This window comes from Eleutherodactylus coqui, chromosome 1 (genome assembly GCF_035609145.1).
Source record: "Eleutherodactylus coqui strain aEleCoq1 chromosome 1, aEleCoq1.hap1, whole genome shotgun sequence".
In the NCBI taxonomy this organism is placed as follows: domain Eukaryota; kingdom Metazoa; phylum Chordata; class Amphibia; order Anura; family Eleutherodactylidae; genus Eleutherodactylus; species Eleutherodactylus coqui.
The window spans coordinates 181,751,285-181,770,732 of record NC_089837.1 but is presented as its reverse complement, the minus strand read 5'-3'; the positions used below and the strand labels follow the sequence as shown (position 1 = coordinate 181,770,732).

The 19,448-nt window shown below is 40.2% G+C and overlaps 1 protein-coding gene across 7 annotated transcripts in view; it reads right to left on the bottom strand.

The window, feature by feature from the left end:
* COL19A1 (collagen type XIX alpha 1 chain) overlaps positions 1-19,448 on the bottom strand; it is an 859,492-nt gene that overhangs the window by 231,475 nt on the left and 608,569 nt on the right. For 6 of the 7 annotated variants that reach the window (XM_066604267.1, XM_066604301.1, XM_066604294.1 and 3 more), the window contains 9 exons: positions 19,336-19,371; positions 17,634-17,687; positions 17,135-17,188; positions 16,013-16,066; positions 14,413-14,502; positions 13,851-13,895; positions 4,908-4,985; positions 2,949-2,984; positions 1,150-1,194 (listed from right to left, as the gene is read on the bottom strand). In XM_066604267.1, coding sequence (XP_066460364.1) covers positions 1,150-1,194; positions 2,949-2,984; positions 4,908-4,985; positions 13,851-13,895; positions 14,413-14,502; positions 16,013-16,066; positions 17,135-17,188; positions 17,634-17,687; positions 19,336-19,371 — 492 coding nt within the window. The remainder of the gene's footprint in view (positions 1-1,149; positions 1,195-2,948; positions 2,985-4,907; positions 4,986-13,850; positions 13,896-14,412; positions 14,503-16,012; positions 16,067-17,134; positions 17,189-17,633; positions 17,688-19,335; positions 19,372-19,448) is intronic. The other variant, XM_066604321.1, reaches the window with a different exon arrangement.

The following is a 19,448-nucleotide window of genomic DNA, read 5'->3' as shown; positions in this document are numbered from 1 at the left end:
CCGACCGGACCGCATACGTTAGCGAGCAGCGCAGGAAATTGTAAAACAAATTTTCTGCAGGTATAGTTTCTTCTCCAATTATAACAAACTCGTTGTTAAACGTTGATGGTACCATTGAAAATTACAACTCGTCTTGCAAAAAACAAATCGTTATGTAGATATGTCACCTGAAAAATCAAAAAGATAGGATTTTTGGAAAGTGAGGATACTAGAACTGCGGAATGTGAAAAGATGAATGGATAGAAAACTGTCAATCACAGAGAGTGGGTAGGGCTAGCAGTGCTTGATGAATAAGTGTGACTCATCTCTCACTGGGACCTGAAAGAACAAGCTGTATATTCTTATAATGGGTTTCATTTCACCATACAAGGGACTTACTGCTGGAATCACTGACTCTGTCACTACTTTACGCTGCCCTCAGTGGCTGACAGGTGCCATAAACTGCACTTTATCAATTAAAAAGCCTTAGTGAAAGAATAGTCTTATCCCTAAAAGCAGCAAAATGTTACTGTACCAGCCTATGGAACAATTTCATATTCGATGAGCCCCAGTTAATCAGCAAACAGTGGGCAGTCCTACCTAGCATCAATATTTACCTTAACCCTGGCCATCAGGTGACATTAAAGCAGCATTACCCAAGAGAGTTCGGGAGGTATTTTTTTTATGGGAGACATTTACAGTAGCTCTACCCAACATGGGTAAATGCCCTGACACATCAAGCGAGACCACAAACTACAAATCATTTCTGCTGGAAGACTCCAAAATAGTTTTTCTATGTTATTAGAAGTAGATTTTCTTGCTAGGAGGCCAGTTTAGTCTGAATTGATCAAATTTAGAGATGAGTGAGCGTACTCGCTAAGGCAAACTACTTGATCGAGTAGTGCCTTATGCGAGTACCTGCCCGCTCGTCTCTAAAGATTCGGATGCCGGCGGGGGAGAGCGGTGAGTTGCAGGAGTGAGCAGGGAGGAGCGGGGGGGGGGGGGGGGTGAGAGAGAGATCTCCCCCCCCGTTCCTCCCCGCGCTCCCCCGCCCCCCGCAAATAGGTACTCGCATAAGGCACTACTCACTCGAGTAGTTTGCCTAAGAGAGTACGCTCGCTCATCTCTAATCAAATTGAATCAGAACTTTACAAATTGCCTTCTACTCACTTGTGTGCCTGGAGGGCCTGGCAATCCTGGAAGACCCTGTGGACCCTAAAAAAGATATCCATATATTACACATCTCAGTCTAATCATGTGCTCAGTATAATAATGTTCAGCATAAAATCTGATAAAATATAATTCAAATAGAAATATAACAAGGGTAATTTGCTAAAACATTTTGCATTCCTCTAAGTTATGCATGAAACACTGAACAGTTATTGAATAGAAATAAAATGTACGTACTCTAATGCCATGTCAGCATATTGTTAAATAGTATAATTACATATATTAGGGGTTGTGGCCATAGTGTAGTCAACCGGACTCAAGTGTTTATTGTTCTACTCACATATCTACAGATATAATGCCATCTGTGCTCTATATTCACAATCTGAAGTCTGCAGACATCTTAGGACTCACTCCCATGGTCCAATTGCTGCTTGCTGAGGTGCTTTTTGGGTGCTATGTAAGAGGTGCTGGATTGCAGCCCACGCTATACCTCCAGAATGGACTAATATTGCTGGCCCCATGGCTAGAAGTACAAGGATATCCTACACCTACACCACCCATAGCTCCACTTTCCCGCACTATGCCCCAGATATTTTCTAGGTGGTCTGGAGACTCTTTGACACTGAGTCGCCAAACTGTGGGACCTGATGACCTGCCTCAGGCCTACCAATCAGGTTTTCATCACAATGTCCTGAAGTGAGGTAGGTGCCAGTCTTTATACCTCTAAGGCCCTCATTCTGCACTTGCATGCAGCTATATCATATCCAGGATGAACTCTGGACACCCTTCAATTCTCATCCAGTTTTAAAGTGCAATAGCCATTCATCAATACCTCCATCAAAGAGGCTCAAGACTCAATCCCTTAACTCTAAGATTCCTTGTCTTCTTGATCAGGATACCAACATAATTTTGATCCTCAAATTTGGTGTTTGCAATGTATCCAAGCCAAGAAATAGGTAGTTTTCATTCATATAAATGTCTTTCTCTATAAGTTTGGTGAAGTTAATGGCATATAATTTGGAAATAGGGCTTGTAAGGGTGGTGCCAAGGTATGGATGTTCACCATCTGGCCACATAAAAAGGAAGGTTAATTTAAGCCTAGTCCTTGTTTCTAGGGACACTCCAAAGTCCAAGATCAGTGATTTGAAAGCACTTACTACATATTATGATGCCTCACCAAAATGGTGGAGTAAATCTTGAAGAGGTACCCAGAGAAGAAATAGTTATGCTCATGTCATGCTATTTTATATTTTTTTTACCATCAGCCACAATACCGGTGATGTTACAGTAGGTGACTCTCTCACGTGTTGACCTAAACGGGATTCCATTATGGGATTAAATATTATGGAGATAATGAACACCCTTGAAGAGTGCTCTTGCTGATATTGAAAGGTCTAGATAAATAGTCTAGGTAAAACAGATGTGTAACTGTTAAAACCTCTGTTCTCATTCCATTACGATTTTGCCTACATGTTTAGCTGCTTTTGAAATATATTCCTCTGCATACACCAAAATATTATATCCCAAACTTCTATCCCCTTCTTACACATAAACTATTGCATTCGACTCTACTTATGCCCAACACCAATACCACTCTTTGAACTCTAATGAACTAACTTTACTGTTGCTAATGATACAGACAGAGTTTGTACAAAAATTGACTACAACTTTATTAATATTTTTGCATGTTATTTAAAAAAATATGTTTATAAAAAAAGTTCATGCAATGTTAACTTTTTCTAGTTAACACAGTACCACACTATTTTTGCTATTCACCATATTTAAGGTATAATATTTACCTGTATACCTGGCATTCCTTGTGGTCCAATTGGGCCCTTTGAATAAAAAACAATAAGAAAATCTGGAATTACAACTTATTCAACACTTAAGCGTTACATATGTTCAAGCGTTTAGTGTATACTGTAGCTGATTAAAGTTAAATACATTTTTCTAATGTCAGAGCCAGCATAATAAGAAGTCTATGTGTTCTGTGGGGATAGGAACATGAAAGCCGTCACAATGTCCCTCGTTATATTGCATCAATCCCTCTGCTTGCTTCATTCAGAGATTTTGTTCTAAATAGTGCCTCTAGGTGGAGATCAATGCATACTCATTTATACTGTACATTAGGGTGGCCCATAGAGATATGGCAAAAAATAAAGTGGCAGATATACAGCAATACACCTTTCCAATTTGTTACATCTGCTAATAGTAATGTATGGGTAAAGTTTTAACAACCACTATATTTTAAAACATTACGTACTGACAAGGGCATTTGTCCTGACAATCTACACATTTGTGCTGTTCCTACAAAAATACCTCCAATTATATGAAAATATTAAAAATGATGACACAGATACTTGTCAGTCAGTCCTTAAGGACTGGAGAGCAGACTTCTTGGTCATCTGTGTAAATTGGTAATTTGTTAAAAGGAGAAAAATTAGAGGATGTCTTACTTTGTAGTTGAAAGTTGAGTTTTTGGGCCAACCTACTGTACATTTCCCATTGAACTCAGTAGTCAATCTGTGAGTTCCTAAGCTCCCATTAGTGGAAGCTGCAGACAGCCAGAATTTTATTATTTAACTCTATTACAGCATGAAGTGAAGTATATTTTTTTAGCTTGAAAAACAAAATTCCAACCCAAAAGGTAAATCAAGAGAATCATTGATGAATTCTTTCCGAAAAATGAATAAAGTTTTGAGGTAAACGTCAAAAGTGAAAATACACTTTAAATAGATAAAGCACAAATGCAAATTAGTAAATATATTTACATGAAGTCTTCTAAAAAGCATTTCTGTAATTGAATTCAGCTTTTAGCCACACAAGCAAAATGTCTACTTTTACGAAATACTAATTAATGGATAAAGTGCTCTTAGATCTCGGTAATGCCATAGTATAAAGAAACATGATTGTCTGTGTCTGATTAAAATATGTATGCTAAAATCTAGTCGGATAGTTTTGATAGGTCACACAAAGTGAAAGCAATTTAAAAAGATTTTGAATAAATATTAAGCAAATTCTATTCTATGACTGGGACGAACATCCAGTATTAGGTCAGTGGGTAGCAACAAAACATTTACTTAAGAGAAGAGAGAAATGTGTTCAAAGCTAGTACAGATAGACAAGAAAGCCTAGAAGTATAACTACTTGAAAATGCCTGGAGCATGTCGGAAGTTAAACTGCAGAGAACTCTTGGGAATGTAAATACTAAACTGAAATATGTAATGTACTCATTTCACCCAATAACCCTCAGTATTTTCAATTTTCACAGAATGCAATGAACAAAGCAGAATTACACGATTTTACTTCTTGGTACTAAAATGATTCTGGGCACAATCAAAATAATTTCAACTCAAACAAATGTTTTTAGGGTTCAGTCAGAAGAGTGATTTTTTTCACACATGTAAAGGCACATTTTAAAATCAATGAAAGTGAAACCGATGAAAGTGGTTACATGTCCAATTTTTACATGTGCTAAAAAATCGAAGAATGCAAAAGATAGGACATGTGAGTGCAAATGCAATTTTTTCTACACGCGATGTGTGATTATTTTTCCCGTGCCTATACATGTGTGAATTAAAAATTGCTTGTCTGACTGCACCCTTAATCAGAGCATTTTGGATTATTATCAAGTTCTGATAAAAGCTAAAGTGATAGAATCAATTAACTATATATTAGAATGTCTGAAAAAAATGCACTGTCCATCACTTTACTATTATTGTTATTTATTTGCAGCATACAGATATATACGGACTTACCTGGGGACCTTCTGTGACTGTTCCAGGTAGCCCTGGCTCTCCTGAAGACCCTTGTACACCTGGCAAGCCTCTTTCTCCCTGTTAAATTAATATTGAATATGCTAAAGGGACAGCGAAAAATTCATTTGCAGAAGATGATCAACAATATATGTATATCATATTTGTATGGATAGGAATTATTTTATACTTGTTTCCAAGATCAACAAGGAAATGGGAATCCTTAGATAGACATAACTGAGCAAAATTGTCCATGACCAATAGGGGTGAAAATGGGTTTTTGCCTTTGCCACTAAAATGTGTTGGGATTATGGGAGTGAGTCCCACCTAATGGTTGTCAATTGTTCTATGAGCAATGTAAATAGCAATGCCAACTCAGCCTACAATTATAATAAGAAGTCTAAATTTGAACAAAGGTAGGCATAAGTCTAGGGAGAGGAGGATTGGTATAACCAAAAGGGGATATAAGAGTGGTTTTACACCTGCTTTAGGAGTCCTTTTAAAACTGATTAGTTTTTAACTGAATGTGGACTGATTACAAACTGAAACACAACTGATGTTTGCATGCAAAGACCATTTTAGGGGTAGAGTAGCTGATTATTGGATATGCAGGTCTTTGCACACTCCACAAGTTTCACTCTGGGCGGTCTGCTGGAGCTCTTCCTCCAATCCAGCACAATGCAAACAATACACACTCCTGCCTGGTGGGTGGAGGCTGGGCCTCTCCCTCCCCCTCTTCTTTTTCAGGCTTTACTTCCCTTTTATTTTCTTCCCTCTCCTCCTTCCCTTTTGTCTCTCTGAGGTCATCTCTTGTTTTGCTTTGCAGTGTACTGATAAAAAGGATCCCTTCAACACTGCAGGCGGGCAGAAGCTCTTCAGTTTCCTTCCCTCTATCATTGGCTTTAATGCAAAAAAATAACTGAAAGGTGCTATTTTTGGAATGGGTGCTTTTTTCGTTCAGGAAAGCTGAAAACGAATAGAACAGTCAAACTGAACCCAAACTGAAAGCAAAAAATGTATTGCTCTCTAGGGGTCCAGTTTGCTTCAGTTTTTTTATTAAAAAAAAAGGAAAACAAAGACTGAGGGACAGATGCAGAATTTTCTATAGTTCAAAATGTAGAAAATAACTGGAAACAATAATATGAAATGTATAGTATGTGTAATGATAGAAATTCTAAGCTAAATCTAAAAGAGACTTAAAGACCAAAGTTATAAATGATTCTGTAAAAGAGATAATTGGAGGTGACATAGTTGATGCAGTGGAAAGTGAATCCAATAGGAACAGTATGAATGACTGTTGTTGAATACCAATGCAAGCTTATCCATAATGACAAACAGTAGGCAGGAACTGAGTGATGTGCGGTTTGATAACATCAATAGGTTTGATGTTGATGACCAAGGTGAAAAGGATAGTAAAGGATATTATCAGCCCCAACAGATTAGTGTTTCCTACATTGACTTAGACTTTAAGCAAGTATCCCCTGCTGCACCTCCTGTTCTAAACAGTGTTCAAACTTTCCCCCATCTCCAGATTAAGTGCCCCAAGAGAATAAAGAAATCCTGTCACCTCACCTGACATGTCTGCGTTAGTAAATAATTTTATTCCCCGTAATACAATAATTCTGGAGAATCTTATCTTCTATCTCTGTGTTGTGTTTTTGCATTATTTTTCCTACTGAAAATGTCTGAATAAATTCAGAACTGGGTGTTACCGATTAGGTGTCACAGTCTGCGACTGTCCATTCAGAGCTGTTACATTGTACAAGAACATGCCCCTTTGACAAGAGGAATAGGTAATGCCCAGCTGTTAATTTAATCCTAAATTTCTAATAGCAATAATAGAGAAATGGCATAAAGCAAAGTTATAAAAAAAAGACACTTCGCAGTGTTATTTCATGAGGAATGCAAGTGTTTAAACAAAAGGTCAGGATACGTGACAGCTCCTCATTAGAAATAACATACTTTTTCTCTTCCCTACAACTGAATCCAAACCATCACTGCCATAACTTCAGATATAGGCCAAAGGAATTTAAAAAATTTACAGCACAAGGCATCTCTAATTTGTCTTTGTATACATTGAAAGCGAAAGATATTGATTTCCTAAGTAAAGGGCTTGTAATAATCTAAACTTATTTGATTTTTTTGTACATTTTGTAGGTTTAAATCAATTTATCTGGACATTGACTATTGAAAGGTATGTTGTTAAAAAAAGGTTTATCAATCCAATACAGTATAAAAACAGAAGGATTGACAATAGATGAGGATGCCCATGTAAATAGTTTGATGAGGGAGATTTGCCTCAATCTAATCAGGATGGATTTGAGACCTAAGAATATTTTTCACCATATGAAAAGCAGGAGTGATTGGATTAAGACGTTTAACTCCATGGTCCTTTCCAATTTTACGTTTTTGGGCACTAATGTTAGTATCTATAACAAATTCAGGAAAGATATAGACAATATTTCAAAATATGAACGTAAAGCTATTAATAAAGATATTATTATCAAAGGAACTGATAAAGGGGAAGGGATTGTTGCATTAAATGTTAAGGACTATCATAGTAGGGAAAAGAGGATATACGTTGGCTGTATTTATTATTGAAAGATTGAATTAGAGAGCATCTTCCTCTAATATGTGCACTATGACAGGATAACCGGAGTAGTACAGGTTGGGAGGTATATTTCTCAAAGAGTCCAGTCATTTTGTGAAATAGCAGGGAACAGATTCACCTGAAAGGTAATTAATAAGAAGATCCAGGGGATGGATGTTGAAAAGCAAGGAACTCTGCCCCGGAGTTGCAGACAGCCAAAGCTGTGGGAGCTGTCAACTTGTTGAAAAAATGCTGTGCGACTCTTAACTGGACTTCTTTTGTTGATGCAGTTAGGCTGGACTCAGCTTAGAACTATGTTACACTGAAAGCTAAGGTTATGGTTCAGTTACGGGTGATGGTAGCGGTTAGAGCCCAGAGGGTTCACCAATGGACCTACCTGTCAAACAAAGCAGCCCAAACACAAATGTATCACCTAATCCATCTGACAAAAAATGGTTTCAACTGGAAATCCTGTTAGCACCTGAAATCACACAAAGAAGTGTCCTCGGTTGACACCAGAGAACACTTCCGCTACCGCTAAAAAGGTGGGTCAGCCATGGAGACCATAAAATGGATAATCAGTTAGTGGATCTCTTGGAATGGTATTTAGCGGCTGAAGGCCTGCTGGGACCTACTCAGCATTTGGCCTCTGGTCCACACAAGACCAAGATCCTGGGCACCCACAGTAAGATTGTGCAGGGATACAAGGAAGCCAGGAAGGTTAACAATTCTAAGTTTTGAGGAAGACGTTGGAGGCCTAGCAACACCTCAGGAACATGCAGTTATGCCAAATGTCTGGTAAGGTGTTACCAAAGTAAAAGGCCCATTAGTCCTGGTGTTTAGCCGCGTGGGTTTCCTCAAAGAGATTCTCAGTGACCAGGGGGCCCCTATCATGTCTAGAGTGATGAAGGAGCTTTGCCGATTACTTAAGGTACAGCAATTATGTTTGTCTATTTACCATCCTCAGACAGGTCCGCTATTAAAAAGAGTCAAATAAACTTAAAAGCAAATGCTAATAAAGGTGGTTGACAGGGATGGAAAAGATTGGGATTTCCTACTACCATATCTGTTGTTTGCTATAGTAATCCATGTTTTTTTTTTACTTTTTGAATTACTGTATAGAAGGTGTCCCCCTAGGTCTCTTAGATATTGCTAAAGAGGTCTGAGAGGGACAAACCACTCCTTTTAAAATAGTTGTGGAACATGTTTCCTAAGGCCTTAGTCAGACGGGCGTTTTTTCGTGCGATTTGCGGATCGCATGACGGATGCGCATCCGCAAATCGCGTGACCGGTGCCCGAAAATCACCCGAAAATCTGCTCCTAGCCGCGTTTCATTAGAAATGGGCCGGAGCTGTCCAGCGCATTGCATTCAATTGAGCCGGCAATACAGCCCGCTCCATTGAAAGCAATGCGCTGCGGGCGAGTGTGGGATGAATTGTCGGGAAGGGCTTGAATATATAAGCCCTTCCCTGCAATTCATCCAGAAAAGTGTTAAAATAAAAAATATATATATACTTACCTACTCCCGGCAGCCGGAGTTCCGTGCGGCCGGCCTTGCAGTGGGTGTGAAGGGGGTGTGAGTCAGACCTGCCCCCTGATTGGCTCCGCGCGGCCGGCCTGCAGTGGGTGTGAAGGGGGTGTGAGTCAGGGCATGTACCAAAATAGAAACAATCAATAGGGAAGAATTACTTAAGGATAAATGTACAAAGAAAAAAGGGAATATTAACAAGGGAATGGTTTTCTCGACGGCATATAGCAGAAATTTTTATGAAATTAAAAAAATATTTTTCAAATTTTTGCCTGTTTTAAGACAGGATGACACTGTTGATAAGATATTAAAGGAAGGAATTAAATGTGTTGCAAAAAGAAGTAAAAACTTGGGAGATCTAATAGCACCTAGTACTTTTTCTTCCAAAAAGGAAAAACCGCAATGGATGAAATTTCAGGGTTTTTTCCGCTGCGGTAATCCTAGATGTACTGTCTGTCACTTAGTGGATAAGAGAAAAACCTTTTCTGATAGCGATGGCAATAGAGAGTATAAAATTTACAATTTTATTAACTGCAACACTATTAATGTAGTTTATATGATTCATTGCAGAGAGTGTAATTTGAACTACATAGGTTGCACTACACGGAAGTTGAAGACGCGAATCAACGAACATATCCGTGACATTAAAAAGGATAATGTGAATAGTTCAGGTGCGGTAAAACACTTTTGTGAGAAACACAAAGGAAATTTAAATAGTTTCTCATTCTGTGGTATTGAAAAAGTCATAAACAAAAAGAAAGGAACAATTAACCCGGATAAAGTGTTTAAAAGGGAAGCGTTTTGGATATTAAACTTAAACACAAGATTCCCGAAAGGAATGAATTATAAAACAGACCTTTTATACATTTATTAGTTGCAGTAAATATTGTTCATCAAAAAATGGATATTAATTCCAACATAATTCCACTTTATCAGTAATGTATGATGTACTGTCATTAATTATAATTAGAGATGAGCGAACACGTTCGGCCCCGCCCCTTTTTCGCCCGAACACCGAACTTTGCGAACACCTCGGTGTTCGGGCGAAAAAGTTCGGGGGCCGCCGTGGCAGCGCGGGGGGGTGCGGCGGGGAGTGGGGGGGAGAGGGAGAGAGAGAGGGCTCCCCCCTGTTCCCCGCTACTGCCGCCCGCGCCGCCGCGCATCTCCCCGCCCCCCGGCGGCCCCCGGACACTTACGCGCGAACACTGCAGTGTTCGCTAAAGCCGGTGTCCGGGTGCGGATGTGTCCGTAACGGACACGTTCGCTCATCTCTAATTATAATGTGTTGCTGCCTGCATTACTATATACCAATAATTTGTGTTTTATTTCTATGTTGATGTCAGAAGGTTTATTCTTATTCTTATTCTTATTTTTATTTTTATTTTTGCTTCTGCAATGATGATGTATAGATTTCACATTTTATGTTATTGAGTGGAGCATATAATACATGAATGTTCGTTTCTATATATCATTTAATATATTATGCATATATATAACATCCAAGACAAGTTCCTGCAGGATGGACAGGTTTTGGTAATTGAAATAATAGACTGCCATGGGTTAATTGCACATGTGTTTTTAATTCACTTATTTTCACTAAACCTTTTTAAGGTTTGCATAATGGCTTTGTTAGTCAGAGGTGAACAAGGTTTCATAACCGAAACGCGTTCTCTGTATCATTCAAGCACCAAAAAGAAAATAAAAAGCAAGTTTTTCCACAATAAGCTGTATTCCTGCAATTGGATTGTTTTGCGTTTATTCAGAGCCAGAAGTAGCCGGATGGCAACAGCTTGTGAGTATACTTGCTTGCGGAACTGAGGCTTGCAGCACATGAAGATAAGGTGGGACTTTTGTTTTTTGTTTCCGGTGTGAGTCAGACCTGCCCCCTGATTGGCTCAGCGCTGAGCCAATCAGGGGGCAGGTCTGACTCACACCCCCTTCACACCCACTGCAGGCCGGCCGCACGGAACTCTGGCTGCCGGGAGCAGGTGAGTATATATATATTTTTTATTTTAACACTTTTCTGGATGAATTGCAGGGAAGGGCTTATATATTTAAGCCCTTCCCGACAATTCATCCCACGCACGCCGGCAGCCCATTGCTTTCAATGGAGTCGGCTGTATTGCCGGCTCCATTGAATTCAATGGCAAACATCGTTCTTCTCTGCCACAGCTGTTACAGCTGTGGCAGAGAAGAAGGATTTGTCTTCTATATGTTCTCAATGGGGTCGGCGCTGCTGCCGCCGGCCCCATTGAGCGCATATAGAGAACAGAACAGGAATCGCAGATCGCAGATAGGTGCGATCTGCGATTTCTGTTCTAGAATTTATCGGACGAGCGCATAAAAAGCGCTCATGTGTCCGATACCATTGCAAAGCAATGGTTTTATAAAATCGCCGGACGCATGCGCATGCGCAAATTGCGGCAAAAAACGCCCGTCTGACTAAGGCCTAAATGCACAATCAAACTGCAGCTGTTATGCACATTGTCAAACAAAATATGGAACAAGCTCAACAAGCCCAAAAGATGAGCTGTGATAGAGAGGCCAAAGTACATACTTTTGAGTTGGGAGATTGAGTGTTAGTCCTTATTCCAACAGTGGAAAGAAGGTTCCTAATCAAATGGCAGGGGTCATTTGAAATTAAGAAGAAGCTGATTGATGTAATGTATAAGGCAAATCAACCGGGGAACAGAAATCTTATGACCCTGACTTTGAGGTGAAAGATGATACACCAGACAAACTGAGTCAAGTGGAATTGAGTGATCTCATTCGAGACCTTGACTTGTCAAAGGAGAAGGCGGAACTTCTAGGGTCAAGACTACAGCAATGGAATCTTCTCCAACGTGATGTCAGGGTCTCACAGTACAGAGAACATCAGAGGGATCTGCTTCCTTTTTTTGAGAAGAAAAACAATCTGGTTGTTTGCTGCGACATTAATGGCTTGATGTAACTGTCTTTAAAAAGAATTTTAAATGCACTTTCAGGCCTTAGTCACACAGGCGTTTTTTCGCGCGATTTGCAGATCGCATGACGGATGCGCATCCGCAAATCGCGTGACCGGGGCCAAAAAATCGCCTGAAAAATCTGCTCCTAGCCGCGTTTCATTAGAAACGGGCAGGAGCTGCCCACGCGGTACTCATCTCGATTAAATAAACACTGACCATTGAATTCAATGGAGCCGGCAATACAGCGGCTCCATTGAAAGCAATGGGCTGCCGGCGATCTCAGGATGAATTTTCGGGAAGGGCTTAAAAATATAAGCCCTTACCTGAAAATCATCCTAAAATGTGTAAAAAAAAAATATGTCAGCATAAAGATCGTTCTCCTCTGCCATAGCTGTAACAGCTGTGGCAGAGAAGAACGATGTTAGCCCATTGAATTCAATGGAGCCGGCAATACAGCCGGCTCCATTGAAAGCAATGCGCTGCGGGCGAGCGTGGGATGAATTGTTGGGAAGGGCTTAAATATATAAGCCCTTCCCTGCAATTCATCCAGAAATGTGTAAAAATAAAAAAAAAATGTATACTCTCCTTTCCGCTGCAGCCGGAGTTCAGCGGCGGCCGCCAGCAGTTCTCCTGAACTGCTTCTCTATAGTATTCAGCAGCCGGGGCTTTAAAATCCCCGCCTGCTGAATGAGCTGCCTCTAATTGGTCACAGCCTGACCAATCAGAGGCAGCTCTCACTCACACACCCATTCATGAATTTATGAATGGGTGAGTGACTGCTGCCTCTCATTGGCTCAGCGGGACCAATCAGATTGGTCCCTGCGCTGAGCCAATGAGAGGCTCAGCTGTCACCACACCACCTTTCAGAATCTCTACACTGGTCCCACAGAAGGTCTCAAATGTTATGCATATAAATTGTAAAAAATGGGATGTATAGCTGTTTTGTATTCATGTTCTGTGAATTTCTTTCTGGTCTCTTTTCTTTGATAGACTGTATTTGGTAAGCTGCTGCAATGTTCATATTCCAAGAATAACATTTTAATTTGGTGCTTTTAGACTTTGTTGATAAAAGATGAAGACAGCTACACCTCTATCTCCTCGTTTTCTAAGGCCTCATGTCCACGACAAAAATGGAATTTCAAAAACCATGCGGGTCTTCCATGTGTGTGGTCCGCACCCATAGAGAATCATTGGGCACCCACAGGTAATTAAATGTCTGTAGATGTCATTTTCCCCTGGTGTGCGGCATGTTCCATCTTTGTGCAGTTTTCCCGCATGGACGGCTCCCACGGCTTCCATTGAAGCCAATGGAAGCCATCTGTAACCACTGTCCGGACACAGCTGTCACCTCCTCCATGCCGCGGGAAAGCAGGAGTTTAATAAAAAATAAAAGACGGCATGGCTCATACACCCGGCACGCCCCCGTATCCCGAGCACATCCGCTGTGCAGAAGAAAGAAGATCCGGCCACCATGGAGGAGAGCCCTGCAACGTCTGGACAGTTGAGTATAATGTATTTTCTGGCCTCATGTCTGCAGGCCAGGTGGAATCCGCAGCAGGATTCTGCCCGGGGAAATCGTGTGGGCCCATGGACATGAGGCCTAACAGTTTTACTCAACACATATTTGTTGTTGAGTGATGAAATTTGTAAACATTTACAAAAGATTTCCAGGTAGGCAAAATAAAATGATAGGGTGCTGGAAGGTGAGGAGGATAACACATTCCCCTAATAAGATATACTATAAAATATCATGAATTCACATGTATCCATTTATATAGTAAAAAAAATCTAACCATAGTTTCACTTTCATTAAATAAAAGCGTTGTTGTTAATATTTGAAATGACTGTATAATCAAATTTGATTTTCTAGAAATAAAACCTACCTTTGGGCCCCGTGGACCAGGAGCACCAGATATCCCATTTGGTCCCTAATAAAATTGAAAAGTAAGAACAAAATTTTTAAGAAGTTTTAGAACATATCAGCTTTCTATTTCAAAGAAGATAATACCATGCAAGAGTTCATGCAAGCTAATTCTGCCATTAGGAAATATTTTACAGTCAGGGATAACTTCACTCCAGTTTATGTAAGACATTTTGCTGATTATCAAAACAGAACCCAAAATATCAGATATTTAAAAATGGCACAAGACTTAAACACATATATAAGACAGACGCTGTTATATGTGGAGTCAAGCATATTTATTTAACAGACAATGTACTATTTTACCCATAGAGATCTAAATAAGGAACAAAAGGATGAAAGTTTTGAGACTTGAAGATGTATTGTAGGCTTGAGGCTTATGACCAAATACTGTGCATGTCAGGCATATCCTATGAATACATTTGTATATACTGTACTTGGATATGGAAAAATAAGCAGTGTATCATTGAATACATTGTTAGAGAAATGCCCTCAGAACAGGGAAATAAAGCATAAATACTTACTGGTTCCCCAGGTAATCCAAATCCTGGTGGTCCTGGTTCACCTTTAGGACCAGGGGGTCCAGGAGATCCTATAGGGCCACCTGAATCTCCCTTTGAAATAAATAAGTTCATGTTCATATAAGGGAGAAGAAAAGCACAAACACTATACAAACATGACACCGTAGAAGAGACTTTCATAACATATTGTATCTTCCTATCATTTTCAATTGAATTTCATCACCTTCTTTGTATGTCCCAATACTTTTGTCAAGATAGTGTGCAAGGCAGAATGACCTGCAGAGGGCTGTGTGCTAAGCAGTAGGGACAGTTGTATGGATGAGTCTGGAGGAGTTAAAACCTCTGGACACACTAAGCACCAGGCCTGCTGCTGCTGAAAACCAGAGAGGTGCAGTGGAGACAAGATGCTGAGGCTGAATACCACAAGTCTGACAGGGAAGGACGCCCCCTAGACTGAAACTCTGGTTGGGTAGGATATATGTTGGACTATGTGCTATGCATTTGAGGCACTAGGCCAGATTTAGTTTGAAAATAAATTGTGTTTTTCAGTGGCCACATGGCCAGGGATGTTTATTATAATTGTATGTACTATGTCTAAAGCAACAGTGTGAAGTTTGTTACTTTTGCTGCCTGCTATGCTATCAAAATAAATGGATTTCCTGAGTTTGGCTCATGCCCACGGCCAGGTCAGATTCCAACTGCGAGATTTACGCAGCGGGATGCGAAATATGCCCCGACATTGACCTCCCGCTTACCTGTCCAGCGTCTTCTCTCTCTGCTCTGCGATGTGCCGGCTGGCACTCAGCCGCAAGTGTGCAGAGCAGAGCCGGCGTGTCAGCGGTGACGTTTCCATGCAAGCCTCTGCAAGGCCCGCACAGAAACAGGACCTGCCGAGATTTTAATACGGCGTGAGTTTTCACGCGGTCAAATCGTGGCTGTCAGCATAGGATTGCATAAACTGATACAATCCTATGGCAGCGTGCAATGGCGAAAATTCCACGCGGAATCCCGCCGTGGAATTTCCGTCTGTGGATATTGGGCCTTTTACTACCAATTCTGGACTGGACGTGGGTTACTGAGATGCAACCTCCCATCTATGAGGAGGACAGCTGGTGTTCCCAAGAGCTCAATACCCCGTAACTTGCCATAATACCTAGTATATAAAAATCCATAATGACAGTGTAACATGTGGTGAACATTTCCCTTTATATATATTTCTAAAATATAACAAGTTAGGCTAAACTTCACTCCATTTGGCCTGCACACAAGAGGAAAACTTTGTGAAGTGGGGAAAAAAGCAGCTATTGTAGTAACACAAGTGGGTGTTAGACATTGTTAAAAATATAAAATAAACATTTCTTTCCAACTATTACTAAGTGAATGTTCTATTTATTTTACTCCTAATTACATCTTAGTCATACAGAGCGAGGCGCTGTTCTTGCGTCTCCTTATATAATATTTTCATATTAAACAACAATGAATCACTAACCAAGCAAACTTGTTAGAAAATGATTCATTGAATGTACAAGTAACTTATAAAATGTTGAAGAAAAAGACATTTAAAGTTAAATGACAACAATAAACTTAACTAACAAATACATACCTTCTCTCCTTTGTAGCCTGATTTTCCGGGTATTCCGTGCTCTCCAGGTAAGCCCTGTTATAATAGTGCAATATTGATAAAACAACAAAAATACACAGCAGACTTAATTTATTCCACATTCAAATATTTACAAATTGACAACATTCTTGTAAATATAAGTTTACAAAATAAATGCATATTTCTTTTTTTTTTTTAATAGATGAAGTCTGCTAGTTACTTTATATGTAAATCCAATCGAAATAATTCAATCAGATTTTGTACTAAATGTTATTGTGTGGTATCTCTATCATAGTACACAACTTTCAATTATTGCAGTTTTTTAAGAGGTGCTCTGGTTTAGCTTATTATTGGAAACCATAATAATACATACCCAGAAGCTGCAGAACATAACTGTACATCCTGTAGCATTAGGGGGTTAAACAGTGCTTAAAGAAGTTGTAAAACATGACTGCTTTCTTCCAAACACAGCACCACCTTTGTCCGTGGGTCGTGTCTGGTATTGCAGCTTAGCTCCCATTCACTTTAGTGCAGTTGAGCTGTAATACCAGACACAGCCCCTCGGACAAGAGTGGCACTGTGTTGGGAAGAGATTAGGCATGTTTTTCTAAGCCTAGACAACCCTTTTAATGCATAAATCAAAGTTCTACTTAAGTAAAATTTAAACCACAAGTATATTTTCTCAGGATCCGGTTATTTGCTTCTTCACAGTTGATACAATCTACCAGCAATAGTTGCATTGTTTTGTACCTGTATAAAAGCTGTACTAAAAAAATAACTAATCCCCAGTAACCTGCAAGAGTTGTGGTCAAAATCCAAAAGGCTAGGTTTCCACTGTGTAGTTACCGCACACAATCTGGACCCCCTTCACACACGATGGCCAATGGCTGCACAATTTTCATGGCAAACAGTTAGTATTACCAGTAATTGGCCAGTGTGGCTGGGCAATAATTGAACCACATGCCGTTACTCCATGTAAAAATCCAGCCAGAGAGAGAGATGGAATTGGAATCAAAACCATAACAAGTGGATTCATCGCATTCCTACTTCAACCATGCCAATTATGAAAGCTTTACATGTCACCTATAGAGCAAAAATACTGCTATAAGTGAAAGCTATACTTACTGCTTCTCCTGGAGAGCCTTGTGGTCCAGTTGATCCAGGTTCCCCTTTTGGCCCCTAAAACATTTCAAGCGGCATTAATAATTGCTTAATAATAAACAGGAGTGAATATGTTGAATTAATTATACTGAGTATTCTGTGACAAGCTGCAGATGTACATCACAAAACAAGTTCAATACACAATTATTTTACAGATTTAGGCTCCATTCACACAGGGCAGTTCGGTTGCAATAAAAACCGCACCAAAAAGTGCATTGGTGAAACCATGTGCATCTTTACTATGTTTGTAGTAAAATGTGGCAAAAAACGCAAGCAGTTTTGCAAATGCAGTATTTGGTGCAGTTTTTATTGCAACCGAATTGCCCCATGTGAATGGAGCCTTAGATGTATAAATTTATAAGGATCCTTTGCTATATGAAACTGGGTACATTTATAGCCAGTGATTATATAGAATGCTGGAACATTGCTTTGTTATGAATCAAAAATATATGTATGATCATACCTCAATGCCAGGAGCACCTGCAAATCCTGGCAGTCCTGGATGTCCTGTTTCACCCTTTGCCATAAAATCAAGAAAACATTAATAGAACTTGTTTTTTTGCATAAATACTGTAAGTAGAGCAGTCTAAGTTCTAATACACAAGATGACATTTAAAGGGGTTGTCCCAAGAAAGCAAGTGGGGGTAAGCACTTCTGTATGGCCATATTAATGCACTTTGTAATATACATCGTGCATTAATTATGAGCCATACAGAAGTTATTCACTTACCTGTTCCGTTGCTGGCGTCCTCGTCTCCATGGTGCCGTCTAATTTCAGCGTCTAATCGCCTGATTAGACGCGCTTGCGCAGAAGGGTCTTCTCCCTTCTCTTGGGTCTCGGCACGAGCGGAGTTCTGGCTCCGCCCCCTTCTACGCATCATCGCGTAGCTCTGCCCCGTCACGTGTGCAGATTCCAGCCAATCAGGAGGCTGGAATCGGCAATGGACCGCACAGAGCCCACGCTGCACCATGGGAGAACACCCTCGGTGCATCGTGGGTGAAGATCCCGGCGGCCATCTTGCTAAGGTAAGGAAGAAGTCGCCGCAGCACGGGGATTCGGGTAAGTACTAAACGTTTTTTTTTTTAACCCATCCCTTGGGTTTGTCTCGCGCCGAACGGGGGGCCTATTGAATAAAAAAAAAACCCGTTTCGGCGCGGGACAACCCCTTTAATAGTTCACTTAGACTACAGTAAGGCCTGATGCACACAGGCGGATGTTTACAGCAAAAATCCCGCGGCAATAACCTTCCATAGGATGCTATGGAAAAATGATTCTTCATGCACACGAGCGGAAAATGCAGTTGGTTTTACTGCAGTTATCGCACGAACGGCTTCCATTGAAGTCAATGGAAGTCGTCCAACCCGCGGCCCGTCCGCAATTAGCATTGTGGAGGAGCTGCGGATTACATCAGAAAAGCAGGAGTTTTAAAAGAAAATTATACTGTGTATGTCCGACATTGAGCCGTGCAGACCATCCGCAGTACAAAGAAAAAGAAGAAAAGACAGGTATGGTCGGATGCCGGCTGGGCACAGGGTTGGATTCTGCTGCAGGCTCCTGCATGTGGAATCCGATCCGCCAATGTGCATGCGGTCTTACGGACATTCTGTCCAGTATTTTGCATCAGTATTGATAAGCAAAACCCAGATCCATTACACAACTGAGATGCAAATCTTTTCATTATACATTTTTTGCGATCAGGTTTCACTCCTGGTTTTCTTAGAAATACCGATGTGAAATATTGACTAAAATCCACTCGTGTGAAAGTGGCATATGTTCAGAGATCAGTGATTTGGACATAAATCCAATAGTATGATCTCTGTGGATGATATTATCGAGCAATTGCCCTTAGCGAGTATGCTCGCTCATCACTAGTCACCAGCGATGAATTGTCGGCTGAATAACTATGGTGTACTCAAACTACATGCATTTTGATTTTTTTCTGTTTCTATTGCTATTATAGTTTCCATTTCTAAAGGATCCATTACACTTATGATGAGTCCCTTTGATCTGTAATGGGATTTGTAAGGTTTTCTTCTGTTTTTGCTTACACTGCAAGTAGTATAGTAGGCAAAACTATTCTTTCCATCAAAAAGCAATGGAAACCTAAGGCTACAAAAGTGTGAACAGGGCCTTACATATTTCAGTTTCAAGTTTAATGCATTACCTTTAATCCCTGCTCTCCTTTAGTTCCGTGTTCTCCCTTTCAAGAAAGAGAAGCAAAGTGATAATCCAGGTTCTAATTAAAACTCTTTCACCAGACAGTTCTAACAGTTAGGT